The sequence below is a fragment of the Fukomys damarensis genome, unplaced genomic scaffold (assembly GCF_012274545.1).
Source record: "Fukomys damarensis isolate Sample0158 unplaced genomic scaffold, DMR_v1.0_HiC HiC_scaffold_35, whole genome shotgun sequence".
NCBI classification, from domain to species: domain Eukaryota; kingdom Metazoa; phylum Chordata; class Mammalia; order Rodentia; family Bathyergidae; genus Fukomys; species Fukomys damarensis.
This window is the reverse complement of record NW_022900947.1, coordinates 27,352,428-27,369,349: the sequence shown is the minus strand read 5'-3', so window position 1 is coordinate 27,369,349 and position 16,922 is coordinate 27,352,428. Positions and strand designations below refer to the sequence as shown.

The 16,922-nt window shown below is 33.3% G+C and overlaps 1 protein-coding gene across 5 annotated transcripts in view; it reads left to right on the top strand.

The window, feature by feature from the left end:
• Positions 1-16,922, top strand: part of Arap2 (ArfGAP with RhoGAP domain, ankyrin repeat and PH domain 2) — a 179,444-nt gene that overhangs the window by 15,055 nt on the left and 147,467 nt on the right. For all 5 annotated transcript variants that reach the window (XM_010613702.3, XM_010613703.2, XM_010613701.3 and 2 more), the window contains 4 exons: positions 1,005-2,045; positions 14,259-14,314; positions 15,153-15,229; positions 15,943-16,034. In XM_010613702.3, the coding sequence (XP_010612004.1) occupies positions 1,159-2,045; positions 14,259-14,314; positions 15,153-15,229; positions 15,943-16,034 (1,112 nt within the window). In that variant the 5' untranslated portion in view covers positions 1,005-1,158. The remainder of the gene's footprint in view (positions 1-1,004; positions 2,046-14,258; positions 14,315-15,152; positions 15,230-15,942; positions 16,035-16,922) is intronic.

The following is a 16,922-nucleotide window of genomic DNA, read 5'->3' as shown; positions in this document are numbered from 1 at the left end:
TTTTTTTTTTTTTTTTTTCCTCAGCTGTACTTCTCTTTAGCTTTTCTTCTCAAGCTGAAGTTCCTCCTGGCTCTCTTCCGTCTCCATTAAAACTTTGCCAGCATAAGCTTTTACTTTCTGGCTGGACTTTTCATTTCAGTTGACATCAAGTCAGAAATCCCGTGTCTGGTATCAAATCTGCTGTGTACATTGAAGGGAAATGTGACCTTTGAACTTTTACTTTTTACTTTCATATTAGCTTCTTGTTATCTAACATATTTAAGAATTGGCTGTTCAGCTAATCTTATTAATGTTTAAAAGTATAAGTACTTGCATTATTGAAATGAAAATTATTGACTTGAGAAATATGTTCAACCGGTTTTTGAAGAGTCTCAAAAATATCAGTGTTTTTTGAGGCTATATCCAACAAGCACAATCTACGGATATTTAATTTTAATTCTAATTCCAATGCCTGATTTGGCTACTATTTGATTAGCGCCCATACAATGGAACATTTTCTGTTAGTTCTTAAATATTTGTCTTATAGAAAAGATATCCCCAATGATACCAATTTGTTGCCCTAAAGAACATTAACCAGTTTAAAAAGAATCTTACATAGCTAACTTATTCTAATGCTTTTTTAAAAAAATGTCTTTGTGACAGACACAGATGCTCTTGGAAACAGCCTTACCATCTTGTTCCCTCTTCAGTTAATGAGATGAATGAAATGTTTGACACCTGTTCATTCTATATCTAGGAGAAAGTATTTTTTAATATTTTGAAAATTATGATTTGATACTGCCATAATATTTCTGCTTCATGTTATTCCTAGAAATTGACTTCCTGGTTGTGTATTTTCAGAGAAAGTTTAGATAAAACCAGGTTTTACTAATTAAAATGTCCTGTACTGGACGGATAGCTTAATGGTAGAGTAGATTCTTAGCATTTGCAATATTCTGGGTTCAGTACCTTGGAACATACACATCTGTTTATCTGTCTAATAACTTATTTTTATTTTTTTCCAGGTCTAAGCACATGAAACATTCTTTGTGGAGAAAATAACGTTTTGAGAAGATAACTTGTCCAGTGATAAAGCAAAAACCAGCAGAGAAGTGCATCCTCTTCTGTACGGGTCTCATTGTGCTGCTTTTTATAACTTAGCTTAGTAATGAAGCCATTATGTCCTCAGTCAGTGAAGTAAATATTAATATCAAAGATTTCTTAATGAGCATTAATTTGGAGCAATACCTCTTACATTTTCAAGAGTTTGGTTTTTATACTGTGAAGGACTGTGCAAGAATAAATGATAGTGTGCTACATGAAATTGGAATATCACCTACAGGACACCGTAGAAGGATACTAAAAAAATTACAGATGATCTTGTCAAAAATGCAAGAAATCCCAATATATGCAAATGTTCATAAAACAAGGAATGACGACACTTCAAAGGATCGCTGTGCTCCATCTTCTCATCAGAATGCCTGCATAGAACTTTCTGATTCTGGAAATATTCAGACACCTAGCTCAGCACAGTTGGCGAAGGCCACAGAAAGTCTAGATCAAAATGACATTCATATGGAAAAGAACCAGTGTCTTCAATCAGATGATAAGTTATCTCTTTGTGAACATGACTTCCCCATTTCAGAAGACCAACACCTGAATTTGAATTCTCCTGACATATTATCTGATAAAATAGACTCTTTGGTTATAAAGAAGACTATGGATTGTACAGTTAATGAACAACAGACAGAAAAATTTGACTTGGTATCAGAAAACTTCAGCATACTTCCTAATGCAGACCCTGAGTGTCTTTCTTCCCTGGACTGTTCAGCATTAGAAACACATTCTGGAAATGGAACTAATGTCTTATTAGAAAGATCACTACCATCTCCATTGTTTCAGTTTCAAGGAGAAATGGTTGTAAATGATTTGTACATTCCATCGTCACCAGTGCTATCACCTATGAGAAGTCGTAGCAAGCTAGTTTCAAGGCCATCTCGATCTTTTCTGCTGAGACATCGGCCTGTTCCAGACATTCCAGGGGCAATAAAAGGAATTTCAGGGAGGTGAGAAGTTTTACAATAAGATGCAAGTGCTCAGCTTGCAGTCTTTTAATTATTTTTTCCTTCTTCCTTTCTAAATTTGGCATGTATATATTCACCTATTCAACCTTTTCTTTCTTCTCTATTCAGATTTTCTTCCTAATGTCATTTGTATTGTACCTAGGCCTCTACAACTTATGAGTACCTGGGACTTCTGAGCTCTCTCGTATTTAATTGGGGGAACATCTCTTCCATTAATTGTGTTTTTATTTATTTATTTTTTTCTTTGGTTTTTTTGAGACAGGGTCTCACTATGTAGTTGAGACTGACCTAGAATTCACTATGTAGTCCAGGCTGGTCTCAAAACAGCAATCCTCCTGCCTCAGCCTCCCCAGTGCTGGGATTACAGGTGTGTGCCACCACGCCCAGTCAATTCTGTCTGAGTATTCCTTCCCACATATTCCCTCCATGCTTGGTATTATAGTGTTTCATGACTGCAGTCATCATATTTGAGTTGAGTTGTTTGTTCTTCTTTGGCAGGGAGCCTATTTTCAGTGTTTTTATCTTTGCATCTGAGCACATGCTTGGCAGTACTTACTGATTCAGAATGCATCATTGAAGTTGGTGCAAGTCATTGTGCTAAATGGAAAGGATGTAAAGTGGAATGGAAGTGCTTACAGTCTAGGGTGGAAGACAGATGTAAGAAGTCGGTATGAAACAATAGAAAAGCAGAACTCTGGAACCCAGAGGAGGGGCCCTACCACCTAATGATAGGTCCCTGGTATTTTGACATAATTGAACGATGCAAGAGATGATGTTTTACAGTAGAAAGAGCACCTTCATCCATTTCTCAAAGTTAAACCCAAAATAGCTGTGGTTTTCTTCAGGGTTGGTGGGGGGGTATTAGTTTTTCCACTAAAAGCTAACACTTGTCTTTCTGTTACGAGGTATGAGGTTCAAGTTTGATAGTTACCACAGTACTTTACAGACTTCCTGTACAGGGTGCAGGTTGACATTTCTGCAGCATTCTCTTTAACCTGCATCTCTGGCCACTGATGGTCTTGTCCTTAGTTAGGTACTTTTGGTGATTGAAGTGCAAGTTGTGTTTCCGAGGGAGTGGGTAGCAATTTACCATTTGCAAGGGAAAACATGGCAATTTAGGGCTTTGTTAAAGTTTAAGTTTCTGTTATTAGAACATAAACTCCTGGGACAGAGACCTTGATGAATTTCTTTTTATATTGACATCTATGATCTCAATAGCAAAGTCTAGTATTTACTAAGAATCAGCAGAATAGTGCCACTTATTGAATCTTTGGTACTAGTTTGTTTTATAATTTTTGGTAAGCTAATCCTCACAGGACCCCTATCAAGTAGATAATGTTTATATTGTTTTTTCCATCACATAAGTCTTAGGCTAATTGGGATTTCATTCTACTACATTTAACTATGGCATCTACTTTCTTAATCACTTATTTAATAAGTATTTTTATTGCATATCAAAGAATTGGATTATCTCTTGGGATTATGAGATATTAATTTTGTACAGCCTTTTACCTTTAAAATCTGCTTCACTCAGGAGTCTGAGGCAGGAGGAATGAGAGTTGAGGCCAGGTTGAGCTGTATAGTGAGGTAAGGCCAGGCTGATTACTAACTTTCCGCACGTGAGAATGGTATGCTATGAGACAGTATGTGCTATTTGTCATGAATTTTGGAGAGAATCTTTCGATGCTCAATTTGTTGCATATATGGGGGTTGCAAAACTGCCTCTCCATCCTCTGAGGGTCCTGACAGGTCTGAAGATTAAATTGATGTAAGGTAGATTAACAGGAGGAAACTGTACACATTATTATGATGAGTTAATACAAGTTTTACCCTGCCCTAGAACCCCCATGAGGAGATGAAGAACTACAGAAACAAGAGCTAAAACTCACAGAATTAACTGGACAAAGAGTAGCAAGTTGTGAAAAAGTCAATTATGTGTGTCGGGGGAGGCAGGAGTTAACGTGTTATTCTGGAAGATTGAGAGAGAGGGATCACAAGTTTGAGCTCAGCCTAGGTAAGTTAGCAATTTAGGGAGACCCTGTTTAAAAAATGTAACAGTATTGTAGACCTAGATTGTACCAATAAACTCAATAAAAAAAAACATAAATAAGGCTGGGGATGTAGCTTAGTGCAGAAGGCCTTGCTTCGATCTCTAGTACCACACACACACACACACACACACACACACACACACATACACACACACGTGCAGGGGTCATTTTAACAAGGTCTGTACAGATTTCTTAAGCCATCTCCCACTGCCACACTGTCGTTTCAGACAGGTTGTTACTGCACATTCATATAGGATTTTTCATCTGCATTTGAAGAACGAGAATAAGGTCAGAGTAATGTTTTTGCACCTTCTGTTTCTCAACACTTGGATGGAATGCCTTTAATTCCAAATAGTTAATATGACAGAATAGTATATTTTTAAATCATTCAGTTGTAAATACAAGCTTTGAATCATGAAAGATTATTGTGACCCAGTTTTTGATAATTAGAATTGAAATAACATTAAAATTAGTAGCAAATGATTTAGTACTAGCTTAATGCAAAAACAGTTTTCATGTGATTTTTAGCCTAGATTTAACCTTTCTGATTATGGTAGTAAATAGAATCTATTCTCTTTTGATAGATCATAAAATGAGCAAGTAAATTAAAATAATTTGGGATGTCACTATTTTTCCTTGTGGTCCTGCTTTGTATTGCAAATAACAATTGCATGATTTTAAAGTTGCAACTTTTTAAATAGAACTGTGGGTTATAGAATCTTAGTTTTCCTTAATCAGATAATAACGTCTACAAATTATATTTAGTGAATTTCTTGGAATATTAAGTAATATTTCTTTGTGGACAATGACTTAAACATAATTATTAAACAACTTATAAAGCTGTTTAAATGAGTAGGATGTTGGAAATGTTTTCCTGGTCATAGATCTTTCCTTCCACCTTCTACCTACAGGCTATGGCCTACAGCCTGCCAGCCATTCTGGTAATTTATCCGACAGAATTGACATTCTAGGTCAGTGATGGTGAACCTTTTAAGCCAAGTGCCAGACCACAACCCAAAACCCACTTATCTGTCACAAAGTGTCAACACTGCGATCAAACCTGAATATTGAATTTTAGTTTAGAAAATAAACAACAACTCTACATTAAAATCTTTTGCCTTGAAAGAAAAACATTAACATGCATGACATAGGTTCACTACCAATATTCTAGGTAAATCAGTTGTCTATGTTCTTGCTTGGATACTCTTTATTTCTTGCTTGCTCTGTGGAGAGCTGGGCTTGGTCAGTGAACCTCAGGGTGCTTTATTTAACTCCCATCTCTTGAGGTGGTACCAGATCAGAGCCAGGCTTTAGTCTTGCTGCTGCTTGCTTGCTTGCTTCCATCTACCCTGTGTGTCTGTCTGTCTTTCTGCCCGTCTCTCTCCCGCCTCTTTTTTCCTTCCTTGCTTCCTTCCTTCCTTCCTTCCATCCATCCTCCTTTCTTTCTTCTTTCATCCTTCTTCTTTTCTCTCTCCCTCTCAGCACACTCTCTCTCCTTCTTCCTGTCCCTTTCCTTCCCAACTTCTCTTCTTCTCTCCTCCTCCCCCTCCTCTTTGAAGCTCTCTGAGCAGAAAGCAATTCCAAGTAGCATTTGCTGTCATGGCCAGGCACTGTGATCCTTCTTAGAAACATCCTGATACAGCAAGTAACAGATATCTCAAAGTCTCTAATGATGAAAACGTTTTTCTCTGGCTCCACAGTTTAATAGTTTATTTATTAATGCAATTATTTTATACTTGGCATAGGTTGTAAAGACTTCTCTTTTAAATGCAGTGCCTCTGAATGTTTGGAGGACAGGGAAAATAAATAATTAGAAACTGTGGAAGGACAATGGTATGCACAGTTGTGCTTTAATGGAAGTTTATCTTATAAAACAGATGAACTATAAACATTTCATTTCTTGCCTTCCTTGAATTCTTTATAAAAAATAAAAATCTTCACTTTTTTTCTCTGTGGAGGTATATAGACATTAGAAATGGGAACATTTTTTTATAGACTTTAATGTCAAAACTATAAGCAGAAAAGTGTAAAGGACAGTAGCACACAATTGTTTGCTATATTGAATACAAAAAAAAACCTTACATCTTTTTCATCTTGAAGAAAATTACACAGTTCATATAATAGAAGAAAATACTTAGCAATACTTAACAATTCTTGGCAATTTTAGAACATCTGAAGGTGTGCTAAACATTCAGTTTGAAAATAAAAGTCATTACATTCCCTTCATTTTATTTGGGTTCTTTACATACACTATTAGAATAGGACCTCATTTAACCTTAATCATGACTATCTCCAAATATAGTCACATGGGATTAGGGTTTCAGCATATAAATTTTGAAGGCACACAGTTCTTTTTCTGATTTTCTTTCAGAGAAATTGCATATTGAATGAATAAGGCCTAGGTATTTTCAAAGACCTTTTATAGCCACATTACTTTTCACAGGCAAAGGCCCTTTATAGGGTATCAGCCCATCTCAGTATCTGAAGATTCCCTTTGATTTTTCATGAAAAAAAGTTGATTTGGGGATTCAAAAACAGGAAGCTAAAGTAAGGAAAGTATTAACAAAATATTTGCCAAATAAATATGACTCAGAATTATTGACATGTTCATTAGACTTCATTTTGGATTTTATAATAAATTGGGTTATTAAATGTTATATTTGAACATACTTTTAAGTTTATTAAGAGCAAGTTTTATTTTTGAATTTCTTTTTTTTTTTTAGAAAATTTTCAAATCGCGATCTGTACATACTCTATTGTCCCACCCCATTTGCATGTTGGACAATTTCTGAGCCTATCACCAGTGTCATACAATGTGTTTATGGTGTTTGGAAAATTGCTTCAAGTATTAGCTTGTGGAACCCTGAGTTGGTCTAAAGTACTGATGGGAGGGTGCAGAGGGATGATACAGAGATGAAGAGAAGTAAGCCGCACTCTATTCTGTTAAACTTATTTCCTAACTGGTCAGCGACTCTAGAATGAGTCAGAGTAAAGAAACGATTTGATAACCACAGCAAAAATAGATTGAGACAAAATTATCCATGATTTAGAAAATGACAGACATACTGAAAGGCATGACAATTATTGTCTAATATGTAGATTAAAATATGAATATCTTGTCATAGCGGAGCCAGACTTTAGTTGGTTGAGAAATAATAAATTCAATTAACTTTTTTGTCTCTTCCCTCCACTCCTAGAAGTAGCCAATATTCTGAAATTAATTTATAATCTTACCTCTGTGTACTTTATTGCAGATGAAATAGCATTGTTGTAGATGTTTTTAATGTCTGAAAATGGTATTTATTCTTTTACACTTTGTTTCATTTGATACTGTTGAGATTTCTCCGTATGGATGCATGCATTTTGTACAATAACTGCTACATAATATTTTATTAAAATAAAAGTTATGCAGTTTATTACCCTACTATATTATTGAAACTTTTTCATTATTACAAATGAATAGTGTTCATTTTGAGGAATATAAGAAACAAATGCATAAATTACTAAGACATGGGAAGATGTGTAGGTTGTGTGCAAAAACCACACCATGCAGTATAAGGAACTTTGTATTCACTAGGGCTCTGGAACTAATGTACCAAAAGACACTCAAGGAAGACTGTATAAACATATACTATGTGTATATGCAAAATTCGGAGACCTGTGCTTTGTATATTATGAGTGCTCAGTAAGAATTAGCAAGATTTGTTAAAAGTGCAAGTTCCCAAAAATGTAGTAAATTTGGTAACTACACCCTTCAGGGGTTCAAATTACTGTATTATAAAATATTACCATAGTACTTGTGTAATATACAAATATAAGAAAATAGTTGCAGCCTTATAAAAGTATCAAGAATCTGGAGATAATGAACAAATAAATGGTGAAATATTTTCTAGCCTTTGATAAAATGTTGTTCCCTTCCCTTTTATCTGGCTTCTATCTTGACTTTAAATGGCCATTTTATTTTTTAATTTTTTTTTTTGCTTTTAAATAGTTTTATCTGTTAAGTATACCATATAGTTTGGCTATTGTGGTAATTAAAAAAATATAATTATACTTGTATTCTTTTAGTTAATCTCATTTGCTTTGACACTCATTCATGTTGTTGCCTACAGTTACATTTCAGTGTATAATTATACCAGTGTATCTGTTCTTATTGTTGGTTGATAGTTCCTATTTCAAATATTGTTTAGTATTTTACATGCACATTTATTTATATATTTATATATATATTTATAGACATGAATATACACATACACATCAACTTTATTTAGATATAACTTACATTAATAAAATAGATTGAATTTAAGTATTTAATTTTTGGGTTTGACCAAAACGTATACCCACATGACCACTACCAAAGTCAAGGTATACAGAACATTCCCATTAGTCACCACACCAAACAAATTCTCTTGTGACCTTTTGCAATGAATGTCCCTTAAGGCTTGAACCAGGCCATCATTGAACTCATTATAAATTAGTTTTGCCTATTCTGTATGTTCTTACAGATGGAATCTTATAGCAGTTATTCATTTATAGTAGACATCTTTACTAGCATGATTTTGAAAGGAACTCATGTTTTTGAATGTTAAATGTTGAATAGAGGTGTTTTTTGTGAAGCACCTATAGCTTGCTTATCCATTTACTTTTTTTTTTTCAGCTTTGAGTTTATTGGTACATTTTAGGGATACAGTACAGTTACATTCATTGTTGGAATCTTGTACCTCTACATGGCAAGTCTTGATTCTCATTTTTTCCCCTTACCCCTGCCCTCCCTTCACCCGCTCCTCCCCTCCCCATCTACAAACACTTTATTTTCATCTTTTCATTATCTCACATTTTTTTCCTTTCCCTTATTACCCTTCCCCTACCCATCCCACCTTCCCTCCCACCTTCCCTTTTTTTATTGTTAGTTTTTTTGTTTGTTTGTTTTGGTTTTGGTTTTTTTGAGACAGGTCTCACTATGTAGTTGAGACTGACCTGGTACTCACTATGTAGCCCAGGGTGGTCTAGAACTCACAGCGATTCTCCTGCCTCAGCCTCCTGAGTGCTGGGATTACAGGCATGCGCCACCATGCCCAGTTTATCCATTTACTTTTTGACATGCATTTGGGTAGCTATTTTTGTATAAACATCTGTTCTGTGTATACCAGATAGTTAGATTGTCATAGACATTATGTATCTTCTACTTTTGTAGATAGTGCAGAGTTGTTCTTATAAAGTAGTTGTACTAATTTAACGCCAGCAGCTTATGTATAGTTCCCTTGTTTCATGCACTGAGCAGCAGTTGATTATTCAAAGATCATAGCCATCTAGGTACATATGTAGTGGTATTTCATTATGATTTTTTTTCAGCTTTAATTAAGTTTATTGGTACATTTGAGGGATACAGTACAGTTACATTCATTGTTGGGATCTTGTACCTCTACATGACAAGTCTTGATTCTCATTTTTTCCCCTTACCCCTGCCCTCCCCATTATGATTTTAATTTGTATTTTTAAATGACTAATGTAATTGAGTATCTTTTAATGAGTAATTGAGTATTTTAATGTGTTTATTGGCCACTGGCCATGTTTTCATCTTGATGAGCATGATGCCTTTGCAAATCTTCTACCCATTTGGTTTCATTTCGGTGGTGGTTTTGCATTCCATTTTCTGTCTTTCATTATGATTTTAATTTGTATTTTTAAATGACTAATGTAATTGAGTATCTTTTAATGTGTTTATTGGCCACTGGCCATGTTTTCATCTTGATGAGCATGATGCCTTTGCAAATCTTCTACCCATTTGGTTTCATTTCGGTGGTGGTTTTGCATTCCATTTTCTGTCTTTCATTATGATTTTTAAATTATTGATACACTGTGGGTATGATTTTAATTTGTATTTTTAAATGACTAATGTAATTGAGTATCTTTTAATGTGTTTATTGGCCACTGGCCATGTTTTCATCTTGATGAGCATGATGCCTTTGCAAATCTTCTACCCATTTGGTTTCATTTCGGTGGTGGTTTTGCATTCCATTTTCTGTCTTTCATTATGATTTTTAAATTATTGATACACTGTGGGATATGAACCTTTGACCAATAAGTCTTGTTCCTGGCTTTACATTGCTTGTGTTCCTTAGAACTTAATAAAAGTTCTTAATTTTAGTAATTTAGTCAAATTTAACATTTTTTCTCCTAAGGTTAAAATTGTTTTTGCCTTTAGAGTCATGAAAATACTTATATTCCTTAGCTTTTTTGTTGGCTGTTTACACTGGGTCTTATAATCTGCCTTTTATATTGATTTCTGTGCATGGTGAGGTAGAAGTAAAATTTCATTTTCTTCCATATAGACACATGAGTGATCTCATTCACAAGTGATCTACCATAGTTTACTCATTGCTATGGAATGGCATATTTTCTTAAGTGACAATGGACTGTCTTTAGGAGCTATTCATTTTACTTTGGTAATCTATTATCTATTTTTTAATAAGTAATATAATAATCTTAACTACTATAGCTTTAAAATAAATCCTTATATTTTATAGAGTACATCTTCCCTCTGTCTTCTGCAAATGTCTTTGTTAACCTTGGTCCTGTGTTTCTCGTATGCATTTTAGAATCAGTTCATGAGATTACACACAAATGCATTCATGCACACTCACTCTTTAATTATTTGGCTTGGGGATGTAGTACATTTTAGAGATTAATATAATCAGGTTTGTCATTTTTGTAATATTCAGTATTTGGCACAGTCCTGTATTTAATTAGATTTTCTGTTCTGGTAATATTTTATAGTTTTCTAGGCGAGCTCTTGCAAATTTTTTCTTCCATTTATTTCTTCTGGAAATATTTTGATGCTCTAATAAATGATATCACTTACAATGTTTTATTTTCTGTTCTTATATTTAAGAATAGAGTTAATATTTTATATGTCAACCCTAGAGCAGTAAATTTGTTATATTCATTTTAAGTGACTTGAAGTTTAACATACATTAAATAAATTATAAACTTTAAGATATATCTTTATGGGTTAAAAAAGGATGTGTAAGCCCATAAAATTTTTGTCACAATCAAGAAATGGCAATTTGGTAATATCTGAAAGTTGCCTGGTGTTTTTTTTAATATCCTTTTCACATACAGGATTTGGCTTCTTTCCAATGTGATGATTTTGAAATTCACTCGTATTTTTATATGTATTGTTAATTTGGATTTTTAAAATAGTTTTTTTTAAACCTGGGTAGTTTTTGTTACATGCAGACTATCTACTTCATCACATTGATTTGATTTACATGTCTTTCTTTTCATCTATAATAAACATATGTAAATACCGAATAGTTTCTCTGGTGTGAATAAACTATAATAGTACATAAGATCCTAATGATATAATGGACAATGTGAAATAGGAAGAAAGGGGCTAAAGGTGTAGGGAAAGTGGGAAGGGTAGGGGAAAGCTAATAAGGTAAAAGAGAATAATACGACAAAATGAAAAAATGGAAATAAAAGTGTTTGTAAATGGAGAGGGGAGGAGGTGGTGAAAGGAGGGCAGGGACAAGGGGAAAAAATGAGAACCAAGACCTGTCCTGTATAGGTACAGGATCCCAATAATGAATGTAACTGTACTGTATACCTAAAATGTGCCAATAAACTCATTAAGGAAAAAAAAAACACTGAACAGTTTCTGGCACAAAAGAAAAACAAAATAACAACAATAAAAATAAACTGATTTGATTACTGTAGTTGTAGACTAAATATTTATGTCTCTGTTCCATTTTTTTTGCTCTTTTTAAAGTTGTTTTGACTATTCTAGTTATTTGTATTTGAATGTAAATTTTGAAGTCACTTTGTTAATTTCTCTTTAAAAAGCCTACTGGAATAATGTTTAGAGTTGCATACAATCTACGTATATCAGTATGGGAGAATGGGTATCTTGGCAACATAGAGCTTTCCAGCCTATTAATATTGTATATCTATTTGATTTAATTTTTTTCTTAGTAATCCCTTATAATTTTGAGTTTGTAGATCTTCATCAAATTTTGGTGAATTTACCAATTAGTATTTAATGCTTTGATGCTATTATGAATAAAATTATATTTTGGAATTATTTTTTCCAGTTGCTTATTGCTATTATTTTATTTGTATTTCTGCTTTATCCTAGGACCTTGACAGATTTACTTATTAGTTTGAGAATATTTTGCTGGATTCATAAGTTTTTTTCATTGTTGTTGTTTTTACAAGTTACCAGGTCTCTTCAGCATACATCCTTTACAGTCTGCATGCCTTTTATATCCTTTACTTATTGCCTATGCTGGGACCTCTGTGACCATGTGAACACAGATGGTGAAAGCAGATTTCCTTATCTTGTTCTCAGTCTTAGGGAAACCACTTAGTCTTTAAATATTAGGTATACTGAAGGTCTCTTGTGATTGACTTCTTTTTTAGTACCAGGTATCAAACTTGGGTCCTTGTGCTTTCAAGGCAGGTGGTGGAATCATTGATCTAAATCCCTGGCCCATTATTGCCATTTGTTAATTAAAGAAATTTCTTTCTCTTCATAGTTTGCTACGAATCTTTGTCCTGAATAGATGTTGAAGTTTGTTATATTTTTCCCGAATCTGTAGTCATGACCATATTTTGCTGTTGTTATTTTTCAGTCCTGGGGATTAGCTGCAGGACCTTTGCACAGAGCTATCCCAGACCTCTTGTTTTGTTATTATTTTGAAACAAAATCTCTCCAACTTGCTAAACTGCCCAGGCTGTGCTTTCAATTTGTCATACTCCTGCCTCAGCCTCCCAGAGTACTGGAATTGCGGGCATTTGCTGCCACCATGCCCAGCTATACACAGGTTAATTTTATCTTTCATGTCGATAATATGATGAATTACATTAATTTTTTCAGTGTTAAGCTAACATTGCTTTCTTAGGGTAACCTGGTTATGATATATTATTATTTTGTGACTTTATTTGCTAATATGTTTATCTAAACGTTTAGCCACAGTTATGTTTTTCCCTGATTTGGTTATCAGTTATAGAAGTTAATCAGGGAACTTGTCTTCCATCCTACTTCCCACAAAACTTTGCATAGGATAGATGTTTCTTTTTAAAATATTGCTTGGCATTCATTCACCAGTGAATTTTGTAACCTGGAGCTTTTTGTGAGTAGGTGGTTAATTAGTAAATTCAATTTCTCTAATAGAAACAGGGCCAGTAAGATTTTCTGTTTAATGTTGTCACATTTGATTGAGTCTCAGTTTTATTCGTGCATGTCATCCAATATTTGTTTTCACTTTGTTGACCAAGTTTTTCTTAGTAATTAATTTTCACCTCTCTACTGCAGGTCCATTATTACCCCCTTTAGGATTTGAAGTGATGTCCTCTCTTTTGTTTCTGATATTGGTGATTTTTATCTTCTGTCTTTCTTATAATTTTCTTTACTGAAGTTAGCCAGTTTTTTTGATCTTTGAAGCAGCAGTCTTTTGGTTATAAGTAGTTGTATGTTTTGGCCATATTCTATTTTATTGATTTCTGCTCTTTTATTATTTTTCAGTATCGTATTACTTGAGGAAATAGAAATATACCTAAGAGAAGTTAAGGATGTTCTGATCTTTCACCTTGGGTAGACAAAAAAATAGAACTGATGTATTAATAGATATTCCTTACTCATTTCTCCCACAGTGTTTACCTCTGTAATTGCTTTTATACTTACAGTCTTATTAATTACCTGTAATGTCTATCACCCACGACTGTAACATCTTGGAAAGAAGATAGTGGGTGTTTTTTTTTAAATTATGTTCACAGCACCAGATGTATTTTTGAAGCTAATGACAGAAAACTATAGAAATAATGGCAAGGTAGTTAATCAGTTTGTTCCTCTTAGAGGTATGGGTAACAGTTTTGAAATTATGTAAATGCTAATATTGGACAAATACATTCATCTACTTTTGTAAATTACAGATATGAGAAGCAAATACTTGTAAATCCCAATGAAATCTCTTCCTTGGAGGCTATATGAAAAAACACACTTGTGGAATTTTGTCATTCTTTTTTTTTTTTTTCAAATCAGACTTATATTTTGATATTGGTATCTCTTCTTACAAGAATATGTATATCTAGAATACATCCTTTGCTTAATAAATAATAACATAACTTTTCCCTTTACTTTAAGCTACTTCCGTGAGAGAACTGTTACTACCTCAGATGGAAAATCTGTGACACTGCCAAGTGAGTCTGTGTGTTGAGAGTTTCTGTGAATTAGTTAGCTGGCATTTGATAGTCTTAAAACTATGTTAAAACTGGGACTGAAAAGGCAGCCCACCAGTGCTGTAGGAAATGATGGGAATAATATTCAGTAGGTTTTCATAGTTCTCAGATACTTTTAAAGGCAAGTGAATAAAGGGCACTAAGGATACTAAAAACCCTTGAAATTTTCTTTTGCTTATGTACAAAAAGTTTTAATACAGGCTCCATTTGTCATTAGCCACAGTGGAGGGCATTTATCTAAATTAAATGCTTTCTCGCCATCTGAGCTACAGGGCAAAGATAATATAGGAAGTGGTTTTGCCATGGTAACAAGAAAAGACTGACATTGTGCTCTGGTAAATAGATCTGGGAGAGGTTTTTCTTTCTTTTTGAAGATTCTGCTTATACTAAACTGTATAACTATTCATTGAACATCATAATAGAATTAAAAGATCTTACCTTTTAGAGTATTTTCTTATTTAGAAATTACTACTACACATAACACCATGGCAATTTCTGTTCTGTATAGGCAAAGTTTTTGGTTATATTTATGAGAATCTTAAAGGGTAGGCTTATACATATATGTGACGGGTTATAATTTAAGTGGCATGGTTATGAAATGAATGGGTTAAGTGAATTGTGTTAAGACTACCATGCAGTGAGGAAGTTTGGGGGGTAAGAATTATGAGCATTTTTGACTCTCACAAAATAAACCTTGTTGTGAATTGCTATAAAATAATTTAAAACATGCTTTTGTTTTCTTTTTTGCATAATTTCATATTATTCCTTTTCCATTCTCATCCTGTAATTCCCTCAAAAGATTCAAACGAGGAGAATTCATCTTCCATCTTTCCTTATGGAGAGACCTTTCTCTTCCAGAGACTAGAGAATTCCAAGGTTAGTTTCATACATTTTTTTTTCCATAATCAGTTATTACTGCCGCCTATATGTACCGTTTCATTTTGCTGCAGCCTGTTTAAAGAATGCATTACATCAAAAAAGGAAATTTCCAGACAATAAAATTTCTGTTCAGTAAAACTATGATAAAGCTGTATGTACCTTTAGATTTCTATCTTTAAATCATATTTTCATTTTGAGTTTAGGAATAGAAGATATTGGATTTTTTAATTTGCTAAAAGATAAACTCCCTTACAAAAACAAGAAGAAAATAAAAGCCCTCAGATTTTACTTTGATTTACATCCAAATACACCAGTCCTAAGTTTGCAGACATCTAATTGTTTATATATTTTAGTTATTCCGTTTATCACTTAGGCTTTCTTTTCCAATGCTTATACCGTTTTCTGTTTTATTTCTTGGTCTTGTTAAAGTGTAAAAAGTATAGCAGAGTAGTAGAGGTACATAAATTTTGTTATTTAACATCTTTTATTCTAAATTGATTAGCTAGTGATTTAAATAAAATGAAAATGTGTCAGAAGTTATTAATATAAGTTTTTTTTTACTCAGAAATCCATGCAGTTAGTTGATTATTTAATTAAATTCAGATACGTATTAGGGAATATTGTAAAGTGTTGCTACTCCAAGAAAAAAAAAATCCCCAAACCGTAAAGCAAAAGATAAATGTTTATATATGCATATATTTATTTTATAGAAGAGGTCTATAAAGAATGAATTTTGGACCCATGAAGAACCACTTAAAGGAGAAGCAAGTACTTCAGCAAACTCTTTTTCAATCAGATCAAGGTATGAAGTCCTGACTGATGATGATGAATTCTGTATAATTAATACAATATTGTGTTTCTAAGGAAATAGTTTACATAGGTAATTCAAATTTATCCTTTCCAAATATCTCCATTTTAATAATTACCCATTTTAATCACTAAATTTTAGTCTGTAAATTAAATGCATAATGATATTCTGTAACAGATTATTTTTGTCTTATCCTGACAACAACCATTTGCCTCTGCCCAAAGTGACAGATATGTAGCCACTGTGATTACACTTTAAAAATGGGAAGTTGGGTTAATATAATAGAGAAAGGGACAGTGTAGAATAACACTGAGTTGTGGAATTTTCCAGATGTAGTATGTCCTTTCTATTAGTGTTTTGTCATTGACAAGAGGATTGATAAGTACTCAGTTACTTGAGTCACACAGAAAGTTACACAGTAATTGTAAGGAGCTGACTTAGATTTTTAAAAAATCTCCTTTAATTTTATTTGAATTTGGCATACTAGATCATTATTTAATGAGTGTTTTATTTTCTACTTAGCTTTCATTTATCAGGAGTAAAACTTAAGTTATCCCCTATCTTCCTGAGACATTTGATCTGAATCTATTGTAATGCAAAATGTGGAAGGGTCAGGCCAAATCATCTTTTAAGGAAGTGATACTTTTTAGAACACCATATCCACAAATGTGTAATCTTACCCCGGCTATATATATTTTATTGATTAGCAGAACGTCCTTCCAGTTAATTTTATTTTACATAAATAACTTGAGAATCTGTTGTGTCATTCCCTAAATGTATAGGAATATGTTTAGCTATTGTGAATGCATTCCAGTATTACAGTATATTTTTCCTATGACATTTTTACCTTATGAATTAACACTGGCTTTTTTTTTTTTTTTT